This window comes from Macaca mulatta, chromosome 2 (genome assembly GCF_049350105.2).
Source record: "Macaca mulatta isolate MMU2019108-1 chromosome 2, T2T-MMU8v2.0, whole genome shotgun sequence".
Classification (NCBI taxonomy): Eukaryota; Metazoa; Chordata; class Mammalia; order Primates; family Cercopithecidae; genus Macaca; species Macaca mulatta.
The window spans coordinates 149,096,173-149,120,191 of record NC_133407.1 but is presented as its reverse complement, the minus strand read 5'-3'; the positions used below and the strand labels follow the sequence as shown (position 1 = coordinate 149,120,191).

The 24,019-nt window shown below is 46.1% G+C and overlaps 1 protein-coding gene and 1 pseudogene across 3 annotated transcripts in view; one reads left to right on the top strand and one right to left on the bottom strand.

Annotated features, from left to right (window-relative positions):
- TATDN2 (TatD DNase domain containing 2) overlaps nucleotides 1-23,755 on the bottom strand; it is a 42,436-nt gene extending 18,681 nt beyond the window's left edge. For all 3 annotated transcript variants that reach the window (XR_001442905.3, XM_015130246.3, XM_077993427.1), the window contains exons 1-3: nucleotides 23,153-23,755; nucleotides 22,602-23,024; nucleotides 10,331-10,864 (exon numbers count right to left, since the gene is read on the bottom strand). Coding sequence is in view for 2 of the 3 variants with exons in the window: in XM_015130246.3 (XP_014985732.3) it covers nucleotides 10,331-10,864; nucleotides 22,602-23,018 (951 nt within the window). In the remaining variant the exon portion in view is untranslated. The remainder of the gene's footprint in view (nucleotides 1-10,330; nucleotides 10,865-22,601; nucleotides 23,025-23,152) is intronic.
- On the top strand, nucleotides 5,849-6,629 carry LOC697707 (nuclear transcription factor Y subunit beta pseudogene; annotated as a pseudogene).
- Nucleotides 23,756-24,019: the final 264 nt, after the last annotated feature.

The window sequence follows — 24,019 nt, the reverse complement described above, 5'->3', positions numbered from 1 at the left end:
GGCATGTTTTCGCAGTGGCTGGTACTGGTTGTTCCTTTCCGTGTTTAGTGCTTCCTTCAGGAGCTCTTGTAAGGCAGGCCTGGTGGTGACAAAATCTCTCAGCATTTGCTTGTCTGTAAAGGATTTTATTTCTCCTTCACTTATGAAGCTTAGTTTGGCTGAATATGATATTCTGGGTTGAAAATTCTTTTCTTTAAGAATGTTGAATATTGGCCCCCACTCTCTTCTGGCTTGTAGAGTTTCTGCCGAGAGATCTGCTGTTAGTCTGATGGGCTTCCCTTTGTGGATAATCCGACCTTTCTCTCTGGCTGCCCTTAACATTTTTTCTTTCATTTCAACTTTGGTGAATCTGACAATTACGTGTCTTGGAGTTGCTCTTCTCAAGGAGTATCTTTGTGGTGTTCTCTGTATTTCCTGAATTTGAATGTTGGCCTGCCTTGCTAGGTTGGGGAAGTTTTCCTGGATATCCTGAACGGTGTTTTCTAACTTGGTTCCATTCTCCCCATCACTTTCAGGTACACCAATCAGACGTAGATTTGGTATTTTCACATAGTCTCATATTTCTTGGAGGCTCTGTTCATTTCTTTTTACTCTTTTTTCTCTAAACTTCTCTTCTCACTTCATTTCATTCATTTGATCTTCAATCACTGATACCCTTTCTTCCAGTTGCTCGAATCGGCTACTAAAGCTTGTGCACGCATCACATAGTTCTCGTGTTATGGTTTTCAGCTCCATCAAGTCATTTAAGGACTTCTCTACACTGGTTATTCTAGTTAGTCATTCGTCTAATCTTTTTTCAAGGTTTTTAGCTTCTTTGCAATGCGTTCGAACATCCTCCTTTAGCTTGGAGAAGTTTGATCGTCCGAAGCCTTCTTCTCTCAAAAAGTCATTCTCTGTCCAGCTTTGTTCTGTTGCTGGCGAGGAGCTGCATTCCTTTGGAGGAGAAGAGGCACTCTGATTTTTAGAATTTTCAGCTTTTCTGCTCTGGTTTCTCCCCATCTTTGTGGTTTTGTCTACCTTTGGTCTTTGATGATGGTGACATACAGATAGGGTTTTGGTGTGGACGTCCTTTCTGTTAGTTTTCCTTCTAACAGTCAGGACCCTCAGCTGCAGGTCTGTTGGAGTTTGCTGGAGGTCCACTCCAGACCCTGTTTGCCTGGGTCTCACCAGCAGAGGCTGCAGAACAGCAAATATTGCAGAACAGCAAATGTTGCTGCCTGATCGTTCCTCTGGAAGCTTCATCTGAGAGGGGCACCCGGCCGCATGAGGTGTCAGTCGGCCCCTACTGTTCCTATTCAGCCATCTTGGAACCTCACTCCTCCTGCTGAATTTTCTAGTGAGACATACTGGAATTACAAGTCTACTTTTGATAGGCCGGGCGCGGTGGCTCAAGCCTGTAATCCCAGCACTTTGGGAGGCCGAGACGGGCGGATCATGAGGTCAGGAGATCGAGACCATCCTGGCTAACAAGGTGAAACCCCATCTCTACTAAAAATACAAAAAATTAGCCGGGCGTGGTGGTAGGCGCCTGTAGTCCCAGCTACTCGGGAGGCTGAGGCAGGAGAATGGCATGAACCCGGGAGCTGGAGCTTGCAGTGAGCTGAGATCGCGCCACTGCACTCCAGCCTGGGCCACAGAGCCAGACTCGGTCTCAAAAAAAAATAAAAATAAAAAAAAAAAACAAGTCTACTTTTGTATACGTGCGCCTGAAAGTCAAAGTGTTTATCATATACAGTAACACATCATTAACATCTCTGCAAAATAACTGGAGGTGGTCACATTATGGCAATCCCAAAAACACACCTCGAGGAAAAATGGAAACAGACTGCCTCAATGTGGTATGATGACTATCTGCAACTTGGAACAAAATTTCCAAGAACAATACACAGATTCAAAAAGTGCTATATTCTCATCAGCAAAAACGAGATATATGACCCCATTTTTTACAACAAATAAATTACAACATCTTGGAGGTGGAGAAAGAAGAATCTATAGAGACAAAGAGACTTGACACATTTAAAAATTGCCACATACAGTTCTCATTTGGATCCTCTTCAAATGAACCAAAACAATCATGAAACAAACAGGAAAACAATCACTGAGTGGATAGGAAAATGGCAAAGTAAGGAAAAAAGCAGTTTCAAAAATGCACATGTAACTAGAAACATATACCATAAACAGACATAATAATTATGTCATCTAAATCCTTGAAAGGTTTCTAGAGTCAAGTTGGTCAAGAAAATGTTTTCAGATTTTCTTTTGTCGGGGGTAAATAGGAGACTGTCTACATTCAAGACTGCCTTGGCTGGGCACGGTGGCTCACACCTGTAATCCCAGCACTTTGGGAGGCCAAAGCAGGCAGATCACTTGAGCTGAGGAGTTCTAGACCAGCCTGGGCAACATGGCAAAACCCCAGCTCTACTAAAAATACAAAAAACTAGCCAAATGTGGTTGTACACGTCTGTAATCCCAGCTGTTCAGGAGGCTGAGACGTGAGAATCACTTGAACCTGGCAGGCAGAAGTTGCAGTGAGCCACTATACTCCAACCTGGGTGATAGAGCAAGACTCTGCCTCAAAAAAAAAAAAAAAAAAAAGACTGCCTTAGGTTTAAGCCTGTATGGTAAAATTTAAAGTTACATGTATTGAGCACCTATTACTGGGCACTAAGCAAAGAGGAATCATGTATTAATTCAGGGTTCCGCATGCTGTAGCCCACAGGTACCCAATCAATACACTGCCTGCTTGTGTAAATAAAGTTTTATTGGAATACAGTCCGACCCGTTCACTTATATGTTGTCTATGGCCATTTTCACTCATAGTTGAATAGCTGCAACAGAGGCTGTAAACCCAGAATGCATCTGACCCTGTATTAGCTTTTTACAAGTGGTAACATTTGAAAAGCTAGCCCATTTTACACACAGGAAGAAACTGGGGCTCCAAGAGGCAGACTTTCTCAAGATCCTAATTTGAGTGGCAGGGCCGAGATTTAAACCCAAATGGTCTGATCCCAACACTCACATGCTCACTTACCACACTGTGCTATCTCCAAATAGATACGTAAGAGAAAACCTAAATGTCATCCAGTCTCATAAATAGAAGTTTGGGTATAACTTTAGAAAATTCATCCACACAATGGAATTTGAGGCAACCAAGTAAGATAATCTACATTAGACAGAAAACACATCCATTACATATTTGGGAGGAAAATACCTTACAAACCGACTTTATGTGGGAATTTCCAATTATATATAATAGCACATATAGTTTTTGTCCTACCCACCCAAAAACCCTTCTAAAGTTACACGAAATATATTTGAAAAGATATAAACCTACAAGGAGAAAGCACACAAAATGAACAGCAAAGCAAATTAAATGAGAATAGGATATTATTCACAGAAAACAGAGCATAGAAAACAGATGGGTTAATGATTATCAGCCAAGGCGATCAGATGGCCAAAACCTAAGCCTTCAGTGAGAAAAAACCCAGAACCAGACTACAAGACCCCAGAAAGACTCAGGAATTGGAGGTACCACGTCTCTCAAAGTGAGGGTGAAGTTGCAGATGAAAATAGGAGATTAGTTGAAGTCTGTCAAGATCTCCAGACCCCTGCTCCCACCCTGTGCAGATGGCCTGCCCTTTCCCCACCCAGCAAAAGACAAAAGTTGACGCTTGGAAAAGTTAAACCAAGGGGACCACAGAAAAACAAAGGTGCAATGAGCTATGATCATGCCACTGCACTCCAACCTGGGTGACAAAAACTTTTTTCTTTTTTTTTTTGAGACAGAGTCTTGCTCTGTCACCCAGGCTGGAGTGCAGTGGCGTGATGTCGGCTCACCGCAAGCTCCGCCTCTCTGGTTCACGCCATTCTCCTTCCTCAGCCTCCGGAGTAGCTGGGACTACAGGCACCCGCTACCATGCCCGGCTAATTTTGTTGTATTTTTAGTAGAGACGGTGTTTCACCGTGTTAGCCAGAATAGTCTCGATCTCTTGACTTCATGATCCGCCCGTCTCATGATTATCAGCCAAGGAGATCAGATGGCCAAAACCTAAGCCTTCAGTGAGAAAAAAACCCAGAACCAGATTACAGGACCCCAGAAAGACTCAGGAATTGGAGGTACCACATCTCTCAAAGTGAGGGTGAAGTTGCAGATGAAACTAACGTTTCTTCTAACTAACGTATCTTCTAACGTTTATGTTGATTTTTTTTTTTTGCTCTTTTTCTTTTTTTTCCCGTGTGTGGTTTTGTTTTGTTTTGTTTTGTTTCTGTTTGTTTTTTCATTGCTGCTAATTCTTTTTTTCTTTTTTGTCTTTTTGAGACAGAGTCTCACTCTGTGGCCCAGGCTGGAATGCAGTGGTGTGATCTTAGCTCACTGCCACCTCCTCCTCCTGGGTTCAAGCGATTCTCCTGTTTCAGCCTCCTGAGCAGCTGGAATTACAGGCATGGACCACTATGCCTGGCTAATTTTTGTATTTTTAGTAGAGACGGGATTTCACCATGTTGGTCAGGCTGGTCTCGATCTCCTGACTTCAGGTGATCCACCTGCCTCGGCCTCCCAAAGTGCTTGGATTACAGGCATGAGCCACCGCGCCTGGCCAAAACTTTTAATTTAGGCTGGGCATGGGGCTCATGCCTGTAATTCCAGCACTTTTCCTAAAAGCAGTGACATGGCGAAGGGAGGAGGGTTATGCTCTCCAGATCATCCCAAAGCAAAGCTCAAAGTCTTTGCGCTCAGAGCTTCCAAATAGCTTTTAAATCTTCCCATTCTTGATCACAGACAATCAAAGATTACCAGACATGTGAAGACAGCCTCTAACACAGAAGAAATCAAAAGAAACAGAAAGAACCAACTTAAAGAAAACTAAAACCAAGCCAAAAAACTACCATGAATTCCTAAAAGAGGTAACAGAAGATGATAATAATCATCTTCTTGGATAATAAAAGCATGACAGCAGAAAGTAAAACTAAATAAAACAGCTGGGTTGGAAGATAAAGAAAAGGAAATCTCCTACAAAGTAAAGCAAGAAATTGGCTAGAAACAAGGAGAAAGGCAATAAAATTAGAGGACCAGTCCTGAAAAACCCATGGTGGCTCACACCTGTAATCCCAGCACTTTGGGAGGCCGAGGCAGGCAGATCACAAGGTCAGGAGTTCAAGACCAGCCTCACCAACATGGTGAAACCCCATCTCTACTAAAAATACAAAAATTAGCCGGGTGTGGTCGCACACGCCTGTAATCCCAGCTACTCAGGAGGCTAAGGCAGGAGAATCACTTGAACCTAGGAGGCGAAGATTGCAGTGAGCTGAGATCGTGCCCCTGGACTCCAGCCTGGCCGACAGAGCAAGACTCTGTCTCACAGCAAAAAAAAAAAAAAAAAAAAAAAATATATATATATATATATTTGTACAGACAAAAACAATCATACACCAAGGAACCAGAATAGCTTCAGACATCAAGAAAACCAGAAGAGGTCAGGCAAGGTAGCTCACACATGTAATCCCAGTACTTTGGGAAGCCTAGGTAGGTGGATCACCTTAGGTCAGGGGTTCGAGACCAGTCTTGGCCAACATGAAGAAACTCTGTCTCTACTAAAAATACAAAATTAGCCAGGTGTGGTGGCATGCGCCTATAATCCCAACTACTCAGGAGGCTGAGACAGGAGAATCACTTGAATCTGGGAGGTGGAGGCTGTAGTGAGCCAAGATCATACCACTGCACTCCAGCCTGGGCAAGACAAAGCGAGACTCCATCTCAAAAAAAAAAAAAAAAGGCCCAGAAGAAAAGGAGCAATGCCTTCAAAATCCCAAACAAAATGATTTCCAACCTAGAATTCCGAAACCAGGCAAGCTTGCAATCAAAGTTAAAGGTAAAATAAAGGCAATCTCGGGAGACAGGAGCCAACCAGGGCTGCATTGGAGGTTGAAATCACGAAGATTAGACACCTTTTTAGACAGGTGTTCTTCAGCACCACTGACAACACAGTTCTGACAGTATTTCATGACAATGGATGGTGATAGTTCTACAACAGATGCTTCTCAACTAGGAATCTCTGCAGACTATATTGGAGGAAGTCATTATGTTATATACCCTCATGATGATACTGAGGATAGCATGAATGATCATGAGGACACAAATGGTTCAAAAGAAAGTTTCAGAGAACAAGATGTATATCTTCCAATAGCAAATGTGGCTAGGATAATGAAAAATGCTATCCCTCAAACGGGAAAGATTACAAAAGATGCCAAAGAATGTGTTCAAGAGTGTGTGAGTGAGTTCCTCAGCTTTATAGAACATCTGAGGCAAGCGAAAGGTGCCATCAAGAGAAGCGAAAAACAATCAATGGAGAAGATATTCTCTTTGCTATGTCTACCTTAGGCTTTGACAGTTAGGTGAAACCTCTGAAATTATACCTTCAGAAATTCAGAAAGGCTATGAAAGAAGAAAAGGGAATTGGTGGAGCAGTCACAGCTACAGATGGACTAAGTGAAGAGCTTACAGAGGAGGCATTTACTAACCAGTTACCAGCTGGCTTAATAACCACAGACGGTCAACAACAAAATGTTATGGTTTACACAACATCGTATCAACAGATTTCTGGTGTTCAGCAAATTCAGTTTTCACGATCTAAAGAAATGATGGAATGGGGAGTGTAGAGAAATGAGAGTCTGTATGATTCTGGAACAGAGGCATCAGAAGGAAAGACGGTGAAAAGATGTATTTTTGTATATTAATAGCTGCAGTGTAGTTTCCTGATGCTTGACTAATTGAGGTGTTAATTCTGACTTGAGAATCTTTTTCATGAATGATTTTAAAGAAAAATTTGGATTTTAAAGGTATTAAAATACTTTTGTTTTGTACGAGAGTTTGTTGCTCTGTATGACTCCTGTATGCATTGCACATTGCAATTTATTACTGTCAGAGATTTGTAGACAGTTTCTTATTTTCATATTGAATCATGTTACTTTTGTAATTCAAGTAAGCAGCTGGGTTAATTCATGATGTTTGCCCTTTTAATAAAATATAAGCGTAGAGTTCATTTTGAATGCAAGTGCCTTTATTATAAATTTGTTTGTCTTGGTTATACCTTGCATGATAACCTAGCTAGATTTCTAGCATTTGCTGTATTTATTAAAATTATTTTTTTTTGTAAAACATTAATAGTTTAAGCAGCATCATTTTTTAAAAAAATGTAATTGAGTAAGTGTGAATGCAGAAGCAAATATCATCTGCCCTGTTAAACTTGGTGCCCGTTAACAGTGTTTACACTGTTCATCGTGCCTGTTAATGTAGTTTTAGTTATTGGAGCTTTTTTAAGATTAGATGTGGTTTTGAGTCACATTTTTAAGAACGTTGGAATACATTTAAGTTTAATGTAGTCCTAGTGCTCTTGAAGTGGTGCCCCTTTCATTTGGTACATGATTTTGTTTCAAATCATATCTTCAAGTACTATAGTATCCTCTTACAGAAGAGGAATTTTATAGTCTGATGGTAAATGTCTTCATTTTACCTTTTTAATTGAAATGTCAAGTTTCCTGTTATACTATGGAAACCAAGAAACATCAGACATCATTGCGTGTACAGACCTTTTGCATGGGTGAGTGAATGAAATGGAGAACCGAGTGAGTGCTGTGAACGGTGTGAAATAGAAGCTGCCAACTTCTAGTGTGTTGTCTTCATCTCTGCAATAAACTAAACTTACATAACGTAACTTTGTATAATTTAGTAGTATGTACTTGGATTGTTTCTTTTTGAAAAGTGAGGATTTGTATTTTCTCATCTATTCTTTTTGGTATTAAGTTGAGGGATGTTTTTTAAGTTTTTAAATATCAAAAATTGCTATTGTATAGTTTGCCTAAAAGGAAGTTGGAGTGAATATCATCTTTGAAGGACACTCAAATTTGTAAAGTAGAAGCAGTTTCCCAGATATAGGCTGAATAGAAACATTTACTTTGCCAGAAGGACCGTTAGGAGTATATTTGGGCTAATCAGAGGTTAATAATGCCCTCATCTCCTACTATCCATTTAAAAAGCAATCTTCATTATAGTAAATTCAAATAGGAAAAAATGGGGGAGTAGTTAAGCAAAATCAACAATCATCCCACTATGTTAAAAGAACCAATGTTAATATTTTGATAAACATCATTTGTCCGTTTACTTTGCTAAATATGTATATTTTTATAAAAATGGGCTCATATTGTGCATACCGTTTTGTAACCTGCTTTTTTCACTTAACAATATATTGGGAACATCTTTTCCAGGTCAAAAAAAAGGCAATCTCAGACAAACGTTTTCCAAAAAAATTTCTCCATGTACCCTTTCTCAAGAAGCTACTAGAAAAAGTATTCCACCAAAATGTGAGAGTAAACCAAGGAAGAACATGAGAAGACACAGAGTTATAGGTAGCAGAAGACTCGATCCGGGAGAAATGTGAAGGAGGCTCCAGAGAGACAGCTGCCAGCTGGCCTAAGGGCAAGCAGTCCAGACCAGAGCAGAGCAGAGCAGGACGACAGAAGGCTGAAGACGTATGCCTCCAAGCCAAAAAAAAAAAAAAAAGGAACAGATTCCTTACTTTGACCATATTGAGAAGGATTTTATGGCTCTCACAGTTTGGAGATTAATTAGTGAAAGGTACAAGGAAAACCAAAGGAAAAACAAAGTAATGATGAACTTTAAGGAAAATGAAGTTTTACAAGAAAGAAAATGTGATCGTAGCCGGGCGCGGTGGCTCAAGCCTGTAATCCCAGCACTTTGGGAGGCCGAGACGGGCGGATCACAAGGTCAGGAGATCGAGACCATACTGGCTAACATGGTGAAACCCCGTCTCTACTAAAAATACAAAAAACTAGCCGGACGAGGTGGCGGGCGCCTGTAGTCCCAGCTACTCCGGAGGCTGAGGCAGGAGAATGGCGTGAACCCGGGAGGCGGAGCTTGCAGTGAGCTGAGACCCGGCCACTGCACTCCAGCCTGGGCGACAGAGGGAGACTCCGTCTCAAAAAAAAAAAAAAAAAAAAAGAAAAGAAAATGTGATCGTAGTATACAAAGCGACTCAGCTGTGAACATGGCAGTAACCAATCTTAAACAGACTTAATCCAAAAGGTATTCAAGCCACACAGGGAGGCTGCAAAAAGGGGAAGCTAATGTATCCCTGGGTGTGGGTGCTTCTGAAGGAGGTACAGAGAACTAAATTCTCATCTCCCAAACAAGAAGTTCTCAGACATCTAAAACTGTAAAACTGATCAACAGTAAAGATTATTTAGAAACATAGGGTAAGTACCAGAAGAAAGAGCTAAAAGATGAGAAGCTGCCTGTGGAGCAGTAATAAAGGATGGGTGGAGACGAGTAAGATGAAGGAATGCGGCCAGGCACAGTGGCTCACGCCTGCAATCCCGCCACTTTGGGAGGCCAAGGCAGGTGGATCACAAGGTCAGGAGTTTGAGACCAGCCTGACCGACATGGAGAAATCCCATCTCTACTAAAAATACAAAAATTAGCCGGGTTTGGTGGCACACACCTGTAATCCCAGCTACTCGGGAGGCTGAGGCAGGAGAATTGCTTGAAACTGGAAGGCGAAGGTTGCAGTGAGCCAAGATCACGCCATTGCACTCCAGCCTGGGCAACAGAGCAAGACTCTGTCTCAACAACAACAACCAAAAAGATGGAAGAATGCTGCCCCTCAATTATAAGCTATGTTAAAAATCACTAGTATCCCTCCAATGACATCCTTCCCTTCTTCTCTGGTTATCAAGGTATAAGTCTGCCTAGATGAAGGCTGATTTTCCAGATTCCCTTGCAGCTAGGTGTCAACCAGGTTTCCCCACTCTTGTCAATAGCAGATATACCGTGTGCAACTCTTGAGCCAAGCTCTTAACAAGGAAGGAATACACTTTCCTCTTCTCCCCTTCCCACTGGCCAGAATGCCCACATTAACAAACCCTGCATCCTATCAGAGTACCCATTTCACACCAAGAGATGGACACTGTGTTGAGGGGTGACAGAGAATCAAGACAAAAGGCACCAGTATCTCTGACGTGATGAAGCCATCCTTCTTAAGTCAAACTTAAGCCACTGTTACTTTGGCCTTTTACACAGCAGCTAAACCCACATCGTAACATATAAATCCTTTAAAAAAAAAAAAAAACTCAGTTTACATTTATTAATAACTGAAAATCTGAAAAGTATGTTAGAAGAAAACCATCAATTTGTTTCTTGGAGGCCTGGTTACGTAAAGTACTGTTTTTAACCAGTAACACTTAGGATCGAACTAGAAAGATGGAACACATTTCATCAAGAGAACTAAAAAGTCAGATGCCTGGTGTGAGCTTTACTCACCTTTTGGATTTCTAAATGAGAGTCAGCATCATCCAAGAATTCTAGCGGTGGAGAGCATTTGTCAATGACTGTCCTTCGGTCCCCAAGGGGCTCCTCACTGGGTTCCTCCTGAGGGTCTATAACTACTCTCCTGTCGTAGAAGCTGCTCTTCTCTGGCACAGTCTTGTCCTCCTCCACGCTGATCTCTGGGGTTGAGTCTTTCTCCTTCTGAGCAGTGGTGACTGTGACACTCCTGGCTGCTCCTTCTGCAGTCTTGGCTGGTCCTTCACTCCTGGCTGGTCCTTCTCCACGGCTGGGACGCTCTGCTGTGCTTGGTTTTGCCCGAATGGCAGCCTCTCCCTTCCTTTTTGGCATCGATTTCCCCAGGATGCCCTGGATAGCCTTCAGGTAGATCATTGTGGAGCCCTGGTCTCGAAGTCTATCCCTCTTCCTTTTCTGGACCTTGTTGGGTTCCTCAATTGTATCATTCTGACCCTCAGCTTCAGCTGCAAATTCAGAGTTTGTGGAGTTATGAGAACTATCTTTGGAATCAACCTGGAAAAAAAAACAAAACAGAATTGAAAGGGCTGTTCCAAGGGCACTTTCGTACATGAAGCATTTGGCAAATTATAAATCAGTGGTGGTTCTACCAGTCAAAGGGAAAGTGATTGTGGCTAAGGCAAAGGTTCTCTCCAGGTGGTGAAGTGGCACTGTAAGAGGGGTTGATTGCTGCCATTTCTTAGCATTTACCTTCTCAAGCTCAGCAGACAATATCCTCTCACTGCAGGGGGAGGAAAGGAGCTGAAATGAACACTCTCATTAAACCAGACTGCAAGCTCCTGGAAGGCAAGGACTGCACTTCAGGCAAAACAGCAGCTCAAGCTCTTCCCACTGGAAAGGGCCCTAGAAACCAGTTAGCCCAATCCCATATCTAAGGGTAAAGGAAACCTGAGGACCCAGTGAGGGGAAGAGCTAGCCCCAGGAACTCCAATCCCCCAGTCCTGAGTGCAGTGTTTTTCCCACCATACCCAAAGCCTCCTGAAAGTTCTCTGCAAACTCTGCCCCTCAAATGATCAACTTGGTTTTGGAAAATGCCTCAGTTTCTCAGTGACTGCACCAGGGTCAATCAAGATAGACTGCTCCCAACGACAAACTTCCTCCAAGACGGAAGTGAAGCCTCAGCCCCCCTCTTGCGCCCACTCACTCCAGGACTCCACAAAGAAAAAGCTAAACTTTTTGTCTGCAAGACTATTTTGCTGTGAAATTCCAATCTAGTCTAATCCCAGTCGGGTGTAAGAACACTCCACAAATGTCCCCCTAAGGCCATTCCATAAGCAGTAAACCATTATCCCATTTACACTCCTAAATCATTTCTATTAAATTCCTCTCAAAAGTAAATACAGACCAGGCACAGTGGCTCATGCCTGTAATTCAGCACTCTGGGAAGCCGAGGCAGGTGGACTGCTTGAACCCAGGTGTTAGAGACAAGCCTGGACAACATGGCGAAACCCCATCTCTATAAAAACACGTGGGGCGCAGTGGCTCACGCCTGTAATCCCAATCCCAATTTTGGGAGGCCGAGGCAGGAAGATCACTTGGGCTCGGGAATTCAAGACCAGCTTGGGCAACGTGGCAAAACCCTGTCTCTACTAAAAATACAAAAATTAGCTAGGCCATGATGGCACGTGCCTGTGATCCCAGCTACATGGGAGGCTAAGGCACAAGAATCGCTTGAACCTGGGAGGCAGAGGTTTCAGTGAGCCGTGATGGCACCACTGCACTCCAGCCTGGGCGACAGAGTGAGACCCTGTCTCAAAAAAAAAAAAAAAAGACAAAATTGCTTTATATGTATATATTAGCAAAGTCTAAAAAGCCAAACTGTTTACAATGGATCTCTTTGGGTAATGCAGGGAAGTAAAAAGAGGGTTAGGCTCGGCTGGGCACGGTGGCTGACACCTGTAATCCCAGCACTTTGGGAAGCCGAGGCAAGTGGATCACCTGATGTCAGGAGTTTGAGACCAGCCTGTCCCACATGGCAAAACCCTGTCTCTAATAAAAATATAAAAATTAGCCGGGCGTGGTAGCAGGCACCTGTAATCCCCCCTACTCAGGAGACTGAGGCAAGAGAATTGCTTGAAACCAGAAGGCGGAGGTTGCAGTGAGGCAAGATTGTGCCACTGCACTCCAGCCCGGGCAACAAGAGCAAAACTCCGTCTCAAAAAAAAAAAAAAAAATTAGCCAGGCGTGGTGGCACATGCCTGTAGTCCCAGCTACTCGAGAGGCTGAAGTAGGAGAATCAGTTGAACCCAGGAGGCGGAGGTTGCAGTGAGCTGGGATCACGCCACTGCACTCCAGTCGGGGGGGAAAGAATGAAACTCCTTCTCAAAAAAAAAAAAAAAAAAAAAAAAAAAAAGGCTTAGGCTCTTATATTATAAGCTTCTTGTATCCATTTGAAATTTTTTTTCCGAAGAGCACATAATATTTTTGGTTTTTTGTCTTTTTTGTTTTAATCATTATCCTGAGTCAAGGGCCAAAGAAAAATAAAACTTAAAAGAATCTTAAACCTGGCCGGGCGAGGTGGCTCACACCTGTAATCCCAGCACTTTGGGAGGCCAAGGTGGGTGGATCACAAGGTCCAGAGATTGAGACCATCCTGGCTAACACGGTGAAATCCATTCTCTACTAAAAATACAAAGAAATTAGCCGGGCATAGTGGCCGGCGCCTGTAGTCCCAACTACTTGGGAGGCTGAGGCAGGAGAATGGTGTGAACCCGGGAGATGGAGCTTGCAGTGAGCGGAGATCACGCCACCGCACTCCAGCCTGGGCGACAGAGTGGGACGGAGGAAAAGAATCATAAACCTTTAGAAATCTACACTTGTTAATATAGGCATCTATTTTCCGGAAAGTACTCAAACTGTTGGCAGCTGCTCACTTCACGAAGATGAATAGGAAAGGTGGTGTGTGCTATCATTTTGAACCCCTCTGTACTTACTAAATTTTCTTACTTTCTGAATTTTCTAACATGTGTCTACAGGGATTATTTGTTAAAGGAGGTTATGGGTCATTTTTGTTTTGTTTTGTTTTCTTTTTTTTTTTTTTTTTTTGTGAGACGGAGTCTCGCTCTGTCGCCCAGGCTGGAGTGCAGTGGCCAGATCTCAGCTCACTGCAAGCTCCGCCTCACGGGTTCACGCCATTCTCCTGCCTCAGCCTCCCTAGTAGCTGGGACTACAGGTGCCCACCACCTCGCCCGGCTAGCTTTTTGTATTTTTTATTAGAGACAGGGTTTCACCGGGTTAGCCAGGATGGTCTCGATCTCCTGACCTCGTGATCCGCCCATCTTGGCCTCCCAAAGTGCTTGGGATTACAGGCTTGAGCCACCGCGCCCGGCCTCTTTTCTTTTTTTTTGAGCGCAGTGATGCGATCTCAGCTCACTGCAACCTCCGTCTCCCAGGTTCCACAGATTCTCCTGTCTCAGCCTCCCAAGTACCTGGGATTACAGGCATATGCAACCACACCAGCTAATTTTTGTATTTTTAGTAGAGACGGGGTTTCGCCATGTTGGCCAGGTTGGTCTTGAGCTCCTGACCTCAGGTGATCCACCCACCTCGGCCTCCCAAAGTGCTGGGATTACAGGTGTGAGCCACCATGCCCAGCCTGTTTTCTTTATATCTTTTTATATTTAAGGAATTCTAATAAATAAATATATATATATATATATATATTTATATTTGAGGCGAAATCTCACTCTGTTGCCCAGGCTGGAGTGCAGTGGCACAGTGTCTGCTCACTGCAACCTCCGCCTCTGAGGTTCAAGTGATTCTTGTGCTTTAGCCTCCCTCCCGAGTAGCTGAGATTACAAGCATCTGCCACCACACCTGGCTAATTTTTTTAAATTATTTTTAGTAGAGATGGGGTTTCACCATGTTGGCCTAACCTCAAGTGATCTGTCCGCCTTAGCCTCCCAAAGTGCTGGTATTACAGGCACGAGCCACCGTGCCTGGCCTCTAATACTAATAATAAACTTGATGACTCCCAGGGCCTGCCTTGTTGAGACACAGCCCCAACTTCCCACCCCACTTCTCTGGTGCCCTCTTCTGCCTGCCACCAACTACCTGCCACCCTTGGCCCATCACACCCTCTCACACATTTGCTGGCACATCTTATCTCCTCTGCTTGCCATGTCCTTGCCTCCATCCCATTTTGTGTTCCTACCTGTCTGTCAAGGCCCAATCTCCACTTTGACTGCCTCTCCACCTCTGCCCTCTGCTCCTGCTGAAGCCAGGTATACAACACAGATGGTGAGGTCTGCAGCAAACTGAAGAGCGCCTACACCCTCAGACGGGCAGCTGCTCCTCACCTCTACTGGTGCCATTTGGTAGTAGAGGATCAGAGTTAGAGATTCTGTTTTTTTCCAAGTAAAACCAGAAATATTGAATTTAGTGCATTTTTCAACCATTCAGCAAGCACTTACTAAGCACTTACTCTGTGCCAGCAGGCACGGTTCTAGACCTGTGGGTTTAGCGTTCAATAAAAAAAACAAGGCTGGGTATGGTGGCCCATGCCTGCAATTCCAGCACTTTGGGAGGCCAAGGCAGGAGGATCATTTGAGCCTAGGAGTTCAAGACCAGCCTGGGCAACATAGCGAGACCCCATCTGTACAAAAAAAATACAAAAATTAGCTGGGTGCAGTGACCCATGCCTGTAGTCCTAGCTACTCCAGGAGCTGAGACAGAAGGATTGCTTGAGTCTGGAAGGTCAAGGTCACAGTGAGCCGAGACTGTGCCACTGCACTTCAGCCTGTGGAGATCCTCCAACCTTTTGGAGACGCTGTCTCCAAAAAAAGTAATAACAACATACAAGAACGTCTGCCTCCTGGAGCTCACACTCTAGCTGGTGAGGGAAGGGAAAACCAGGAGAAAGGTAAGACAAGTGAAATATGTATGTTAGAGAGTGATAACTGCCAAGGAGAAAAACAAGAAAAGGGGACATAAAGTGGGGAGGCGACATCATTCAAGTCTTCAGTTCAAGGTAGGGACTTAGACTGGAGTTGTAACTTCTATTTTTTTTTTTTTTTTTTTTTTTTTTTTTTTTTTGAGACGGAGTCTCGCTCTGTCGCCCAGGCTGGAGTGCAGTGGCCGGATCTCAGCTCACTGCAAGCTCCGCCTCCCGGGTTTACGCCATTCTCCTGCCTCAGCCTCCCGAGTAGCTGGGACTACAGGCGCCCGCCACCTCACCCGGCTAGTTTTTTGTATTTTTTAGTAGAGACGGGGTTTCACCGGGTTAGCCAGGATGGTCTCGATCTCCTGACCTCGTGATCCGCCCGTCTCGGCCTCCCAAAGTGCTGGGATTACAGGCTTGAGCCACCGCGCCCGGCCAACTTCTATTTTTTGAGACAGTCTCACTGTCGCCCAGGCTGGAGTGCAGTGGCGCCATCTTGGCTCACTTGCAACATCTGCCTCTCAGGTTCAAGCGACTCTCCTGCCTCAGTCTCCTGACAAGTTAGGATTACAGGCGTGTGCCACCACACCCAGCTAAAGTTTGTCTTTTTGGTAGAGACAAGGTTTCTCCATGTTGGCCAAGCTGGTTTTGAACTCCCAGCCTCAAGGGATCAGCCCACCTGAGCCTCCTAAAGTGCTGGGATTACAGGCGTGAGCCACCACACCCAGCCTGGAGTCATTAATTCTTAATGTGAATTGTCCCAAAATGTAAAACACTGTAAGGACCTAGCAGGTTACATCCAGTCCACAGACCAGCAGTTTTGCAATCTCTGGTTGTGAAGACCAGGACTGGAGTTGGGGGAGGAAAAAAAATTAGGAGGATAATGATATACCTTATGTCTTCAAACAGATTTACAATTTACAGAACGGTCACAGCTGTCATCCTTCTTTTACAGAAAGTGAAACTGCTACACGGCTTGTAAGTGGCAGAACCAGGATTCAAACTCAAGTTCTCCCTAACATCCTGGAAGCCAAGGGAAAAGGAGTAATGAAATATGAAAGTGAGAAACACTGTTGGCCGGGCATGGTGGCTCCTGCCTATAATCTCAGAACTTTGGGAGGCTGAGGCAGGCAGATCGCTCGAGCCCACAAGTTCAACAACAGCCTGGGCAACATGGCAAAAAAAACTCACCTCTACAAAAAATACAGAAAAATTAGCTGGGCATGGTGGTGCCTGCCTGTAGTCCCACCTACTTGGGAGGCTGAGGCAGGAAGATCACCTGAGCCTGGAGGTGAAGGATGCAGTGAGCCAAATGCACCACTGCACTTCAGCCTGGGTGACAGACAGGAGGGGAGGGGAGAGGAGGGGAGGGAAGCGGAGGGGGAAGGGGGAAGGGGGAAGGGGAGAGAAGGGAGAAAAAAAAAAAAGGGAGAAAGTGAGAAACACTCTTAAAGGCTGGAGGACCTAAGATGGATCAACATCACCGAGGATGAGTTTCAGCAGGTGATAGCTGGCTCTAAAGGTAAGAAGTAGGTAGACCCTAGGCATAAGGTAAGAGACAAACCACCTGACTTCAAAAAGGGAAGAGTTCGTTCCTCCTAGAAGCACCGCTTGGTGAACTGTGCATCTCCAAAGGAAAGAAGGAAAGGTAAGGGGAGATGTTGCTCCAGTCCTATCACCAGTAGCCTGAAGGATTTCAACAGCTCCTCACCAGTTTGCTGTCTTCTCCCTCCTACCTTTTCTCTGCAGCATGCCAGAGGAGCTCTAAAATGCAAACCCTACCACTTCAGCATTGGCTTAGAACCCTTCCAGGGCTCCGCATTTGCCTACAGAATAATCCCCACCCCTAAGCTCATCAGGAACCCTTCGCAGGCTAGCCCCAACCTTCCTGTCTAGCCTCATCTCCCACCTTCCTCCAAATTTGCTCCAAGTGTCCAGCGAATGCAGACGAACATGGATGAGAGGAGGGCCAGCAGTGCCCCAAGCACCCCAGACAAGCAGCATTTCCTGACATTTTGGGCACACATTGCTCCCTCTGTCCAAAATGTCCTGTCCTCCTCCTTGTCCATTAGTAAGACTCAGTGTCACCTCTTCTGCGAGGACCTTCCTGATGGTCAGTTGCTCATTCCCCCGCCCCTTGGGCACTCCAAACCCATCCCTGTTACAGCACTCCACTCACTGCCCTGTGGTGAGTGACTTTTCAGTCTATGAAGCATGGCCTGATTGTCCTTGGCACCAACAGCACCTAGCCTGGTGTTCCACATGAGCACTGGACGTGTGCCAAGTGAAAATGCAGGAAAGGGGATGCGCAAAAGCTCTATCACTCGAGAGCCTTGATACCCAGTGCTTTACTGTGCTTGGGCTGACTCACCCTGCAGAAAGTTCAAGGGAGGAACCTTGGCACCTTCATCTTGCCACCCCTACATCAGATGCCAGGCTGGGACAGAGAAGGTGCTCCCAGAGGCAGCAGTGCAAAGAACACTGGCTTTGAAGTTGGACTGATCTGATATTACCCCACAGCTCGGCCACTTACCAGCTGCATGGCCTTGGTCAGCTTATTTAACCTTTCTGAATCTCATTTGCCCAGTGCCTACACAGAGCAGGTGCTTAAATATTTTTTAATTGATTTGAAGATATTTACTAACAGATATGTAGAGATAATACCACCTACTTCACGACACTCTTGGGATCATGTGACAGTCCATAGGTCAAACATCGAGAATCACAGTTGATCAAGCCTTATCGTACATGCTCAAATTTTCCCTTCCATTCTTCCTACTCCAAATTGAATGTAGACATTTAGATGTCATAGCAAAAATAATCTTTACTACATGTAGATGCTCATCACACAGTTAATCTTCTCTATGAAGAGTAAATGAAGATCATCAGCTAACATAAAACGTCTACAACTGTCCTGGAGGTAGGAAGGGAACGATGTGAGGTCAGCCAGCAGGGATCTCTACCAATTCTAAAATGAGTCTAAGACCTTCCCCTTGGAATATTCTGGGACCTAGCACAGAGAAAGATGTGTTAAAGGCTGGTAGGAGAAGGGAACAAAGTCAACTGTGTAACCCTCAAAGTTTACAGAGCAAGGCCAGGCACAGTAGCTCATACCTGCAATCCCAGCACTTTGGGAGCCACGGTGGGAGGACTGCCTAACCCCAGGAGATTGAGACCAACCTGGGCAACATAGGTAGACTTTCGTCTTTACAAAACAAAAAATCAGCCAGGCAGGCCGAGCGCAGTGGCTCATGCCTATAATCCCAGCACTCTGGGAGGCCTAGGCGGGCAGATCACAAGGTCAGGAAATTCAGACCAGACCATCCTGGCTAACACGGTGAAATCCCATCTCTACTAAAAATACAAAAAAATTAGCCGGGCATGGGAGCGTGCACCTGTAGTCCCAGTTGCTGGGGAGGCTGAGGCAGGAGAATGGTGTAAACCCAGGAGGCGGAGCTTGCAGTGAGCCAAGATTGCACCACTGCACTCCAGCCTGGGTGACAGAGCAAGACTCTGTCTCAAAAGTAAAATAAAGGCCGGGCGCGGTGGCTCAAGCCTGTAATCCCAGCACTTTGAGAGGCCAAGACGGGCGGATCACGAGGTCAGGAGATCGAGACCATCCTGGCTAACACGGTGAAACCCCGTCTCTAATAAAAAATACAAAAAACTAGCCGGGTGTGGTGGCGGGCGCCTGTAGTCCCAGCTATTTGGGAGGCTGAGGCAGGAGAATGGCGTAAACCCGGGAGGCAGAGCTTGCAGTGAGCTGAGATCTGGCCACTGCACTCCAGCCTGGGGGACAGAGCGAGACTCCATCTCAAAAAAAATAAAATAAAAAATAAAATAAAATAAAATAAATAAATGAGCCAGGCAGGGTTACACATGCCTGTAGTTCCAGCTACTTGAGAGGCTGAGGCAGGAGGATCGCTTGAGCCCAGGAAGTTGAGCTGCAGTGAGCTATGATCATGGCAGTGCACTCAGGCCTGGGTGACAGAGCAAGACCCTGTTTTTTTTTTAAAAAAAAAAAAAAAAGGTTACAGAGCCAACACAGGAGAGTGGTGAGAGGACTCTAGAAGGACCTGAAGACAAACGTGCTTTTTGTGAGAACTCCTCGGCTGTGCTTGCTGAAGGACTTAGGAACAGGACAAACAAGTTCACAGATGACTGCAGAGCAAGGGAGGAAGAGGTACAGATGAAGGTGGAAGGTAAGAGGTGTTCTGTAATTCCTCAAAATGAATCAAGTACTGTACACTTGGTTTTTAAACTGACAAACATATGCTCCAGGAAGAGACCTCAGCAGTCCTAGAGATGGACAATCAGCATAATATAAAAATCTTCGGCCGAACGCAGTGGCTCAAGCCTGTAATCCCAGCACTTTGGGAGGCCGAGACGGGCGGATCACGAGGTCAGGAGATCGAGACCATCCTGGCTAACACGGTGAAACCCCGTCTCTACTAAAAAATACAAAAACTAGCCCGGCGTGGTGGCGGGCGCCTGTAGTCCCAGCTACTCGGGAGGCTGAGGCAGGAGAATGGCATGAACCCAGGAGGCGGAGCTTGCAGTGAGCTGAGATCCGGCCACTGCACTCCAGCCTGGGCAACAAAGCGAGACGCCATCTCAAAAAAAAAAAAAAAAATCTTCACAAGAGTGATGTTTCTACAATGCAATTTCCTTTTCTGTGTAGAGCCTTGTATAAATTCTAATTGCTTAGAAGACAATCCAGCTGGTACAGTGGCTCATGCCTCTAATCCCAGTGCTTTGGGAGGACAAGGTGAGAGGACAGCTTGAGCCCAGGAGTTTGAGACCAGCCTGGGCGACAGAGCGAGACCTTCATCTCTATTAAAAAAAAAAAATTTTTTTTTTTTTTTTGAGACTGAGTCTCGCTGTAGCCCAGGCTGGAGTACAGTGGCTTGATCTTGGCTTACTGCAAGCTCTGCCTCCCAGGTTCATGCCATTCTCCTGCCTCAGCCTCCCAAGTGGCCGGGAACACAGGCACCTGCCACCACACCCAGCTAATTTTTTTTTGTATTTTTAGTAGAGACGGGGTTTCACTGTGTTAGCCAGGGGTGGTCTCGATCTCCTGACCTCATGATCCGCCCGCCTTGACCTCCCAAAGTGCTGGGATTACAGGCGTGAGCCACTGCACCCGGCCCCAAAAAAATTTTTTTAATCTGCAGGGTGTGGTGGCACATGCCCATATTCTCACCTATTTAAGAAGACTGATCCCAGGAGTTCAAGGCTACAGTGAACCATGATTGTGCCACTGCACTCCAGCCAAATAGTTTCAAAAAAATAAAATAAGTTTTTAAAAAAAGAATACAATTGGCCAGGCCTGGTGGCTCACACCTGTAATCCCAACACTTTGGGAGGCTGAGACAGGCAGACCACTTGAGGTCAGGAGTTCGAGACCAGCCTGGCCAACCAGGCGAAACCCTATCTCCACTAAAAATACAAAGATTAGCTGGGCATGGGCACACCTGTAGTCCCAGCTACTTGGAAGGCTGAGGCAGGAGAACTGTTTGAACCCGGGTGGTGGAGGTTGCAGTTAGCAGAGATCACGCCACTGCACTCTATCTTGGGTGATACAGTAAGACTCTGTCTCAAAAAAAAAAAAACAAAGAATACAATTCTAAGGGAATTGTCCCTTAGAATAAAATCCATTGCCCTTAGGATAAAATCCAAATTCCCTTGGCTACTAAAACCTTGCTGCAGTCCGCCCCCTACCTCACTCTCCAGCCTCCTGGGCTCACTGCTCCATCATACCACATTGTAGGCAGTCATGTGACCACCCCTCCAGTCCTCCCACCAGACTGCTCCCTAGAAGCTCATCACTCCCAGACCCAACAGTGCTTGGTGTGCAATAACCCTCAAGTGCTTATATTGAAACCATTAAATTGGGTTCTTGCAAAACAAGGCTCCTTTAGCCTTAATGAGAGAAAGGTGGGTCCATCCTACAATCAGACCCACCCAGATTAGAGACCACATCCTCAAACCCGAGTTCCAGATCTTTAGGACAGCCAGGGATTCAGCACACCTGAAAGACTATGTAAAATAAATTTCCTGCCTCTCCCAGTACCAGGTTTCACTCTATCTATAAATTGTCAGTGAAGCTAAATTTAATCAATTGGTATTATTTTATGCTGTACCCAAGTCTACTGAAACTGTATCAAGAAGGAGCAAAGTCCCATACTTACCTGATTTGAGACAGATTCAGCATTCCTACGCTAGAGACAGGGCTTTTCAACTCACCATTATTTGTGAATTTAAAAAGAAAAAATCCACACACCCACACAAAAGTTCAGACAGTGAGGTCCACAATGAAAAAACCAGGGACACTTAGCCTATGAGTCCCCAAAACAAAGTGAAATACAGCCTCCTTTCTCAGCTACACAAAAGAAACCACCAAGGCTAGGCTTAAAAACAAACCCATATTCCTTAGGGCCTGTTTTAATTGCTTTGTAAAATAATTTTCTCTAGAGGCAGCCCGTCTCATCCCAAATAAAACTGTTTCTCCATTCTCCTCCACAGGCAGAACCTCTCACTTCTTAAGATCCAGAGCTTCAAAACCTAGGATGCAAACTCTAAGGGGAAAGTGATCTGTTTTGTTAGTAAAGAATCCCAAACACCTAGAACATTGCCCGGCACAAACTAAACCCTCAACACCTATTTGTTGTGTTGACTGAGTAGATGAGCTAAATGTATCTTCTCTGTGAAGCACTCCTTGGCCTGCTCCAAGTACTTATGAAACCCTCTTGCATGTTTCCATTAGGGAACTAACAATTTAACCTCCAAAAAAAAAAAAAAAATAGCACCACCAAGCAAAACCCCAACATGCTGGAAACCATGACTTTGGAAGAGAACTACACCAAGAACCACAATTCTTGGTTCTGTGATTCAGAGTGGTTCAAAGTACAAGGACACACAATTCTTTAAACTGACAACTAAAATAAATACATCCTTCTCTTGAACACATAATCCACCTTCTACTGCAGTGATTCTCCAACGGGGCTGCACGTTTACAATAACCTGGGGAGCACTGAAAAATCTGGAAGCCCAGACCACACCTCAGACCAACAAATCAGTTTCTCTGAGGTAGGAGGTAGGCCCAAGTATTTTAAAGCTTTCCAAGTAGTTCCAAAGTGCTGCCGAATTTGAAAACTACCTCTCTTAAACTTCAGGCCACGCCCCTGGAAGACTGCTTGGTCTTCGAGTTGGGTGGAGCGGACTTCCAGGAAGATCCTCCAGACCTTCAAGAATGTGATGTTTTACAGTCTCCTTCCATCAAAATTCCCATCCCCAACCTCTCAAGCCATGTGGAAGCGGTTTCACAGATTGCAAAGCGTGGAAGCCACCTACCTTAAGGCTGCAGGCTTCCTCCTCTAGAGAAGCCATTTCTTCTAAAGAGGCGTTGGCAGGACGCAGAGGGGATCCCCCTGAAGACAGGAACCCCCCAGTGCTTCGAATCAGGCAGCCTTTGGAGGCGGTCCCGCCCACACCTGGGCCCAAGAAATGGGGGGAGGAGGAGGAGGAGGAGGAATTATTTCTGCGGCGGGATGAGCCCCAGGATAACCTCCGCGAGCAAGCCACATCGTCCTCCTTCTGGGCTTTCAGGCGCTTGGGGGTGCCGGGCCCTCCAGAACGCGATGCAGACCTCTGAGCTGGCTGGCTGGAGGGGGCCACATCACAGGGCTCCCGGAGGCAGCTGCGCTTGCTGGGACACCCTTCCGACGTGCTGCTCCAGTTGTGCTTGACCTTGCCCCGCTCGGACGCCATGGGCACCTGCAAGGTACAGGGGGCCTGGATTCCAACACCACCCTTCCTGGCGGTCCCACCTCAGATTCCCACCGCCCCCCCGCCCAGGGGGAGGGCAAGACACAAGGGCAGAGCCACAGGCTAGCCTCACTGACCTTTCCCTCTTCTTTCCACTGCCCATCACAGTTCTCAAGGTTTCAGAAATGCCAAACCGAGTCGGAGAAGTCAAAGCGATCCAAAATTTACTAAAGGCTTCCGTTGGTTTCCAAGTCCACAACGTGCTTTTGAGATCACGAAGCGCTTCACTTTGCACAGCCCTACTTCGAGGACGCCTAAGCGCTTCCGGGGCTACAAAGCGCTTTGATCAGTTTGCAATATAAAGCCCTTCAGAACTGTAAAAGCGCTTCAGAAGACCACATGGCGCTTCAAGAACCACACATGGCTGCCCCACCGGCAGCCCTGGGGCCAGGCGCTCAGTCCCTAGGCCAGGGTCAGACTGGGCGCCGCAGCCCGCCCTGCTCCTGCGGCCCGACCAGACCCGGGCCGGAAGGGGCCCGAGCGGCCCCCTCGGGAGCTGGCAGCGCCCCCGTCCGCCAACTCAGAACGCCCCCGGCCGGCTGCCGCCGCTGTCCCGCCGGGCAGCCCGCCGCCTGCCCTAGCCCTACAACCCCGCCCCACCCGGCCTCCGCCCGAGCTGCGACCACTCCGGCCTCCGTGGCGCCCGCCCTCCGGAACGAGCCCTGCGGCCCGCAGGCCGGAGAGCGGCAGGGGCGGGGCCTGCGCCAAACGGAAGGCGACCATTGCCCGACCCGGCAAGGGGCGGGACTCCGAGCAAGACGGAGCCCGTCTCGTAGCCAAGCGGCTTAGAGTCGGGGCGGTTCGCCTTAGGAAGCTCGTCCATTGGTCAGAAGCCAGAAGGGGCGGAGCCACTCACGTGGGCTTGAACAGCTGGAAGCTGAGGCCAGCCAACTGTGCAGGCAGGCAGCGTCCGTGGACGCGCTTAAGTTAACGCCGTTCCCCTC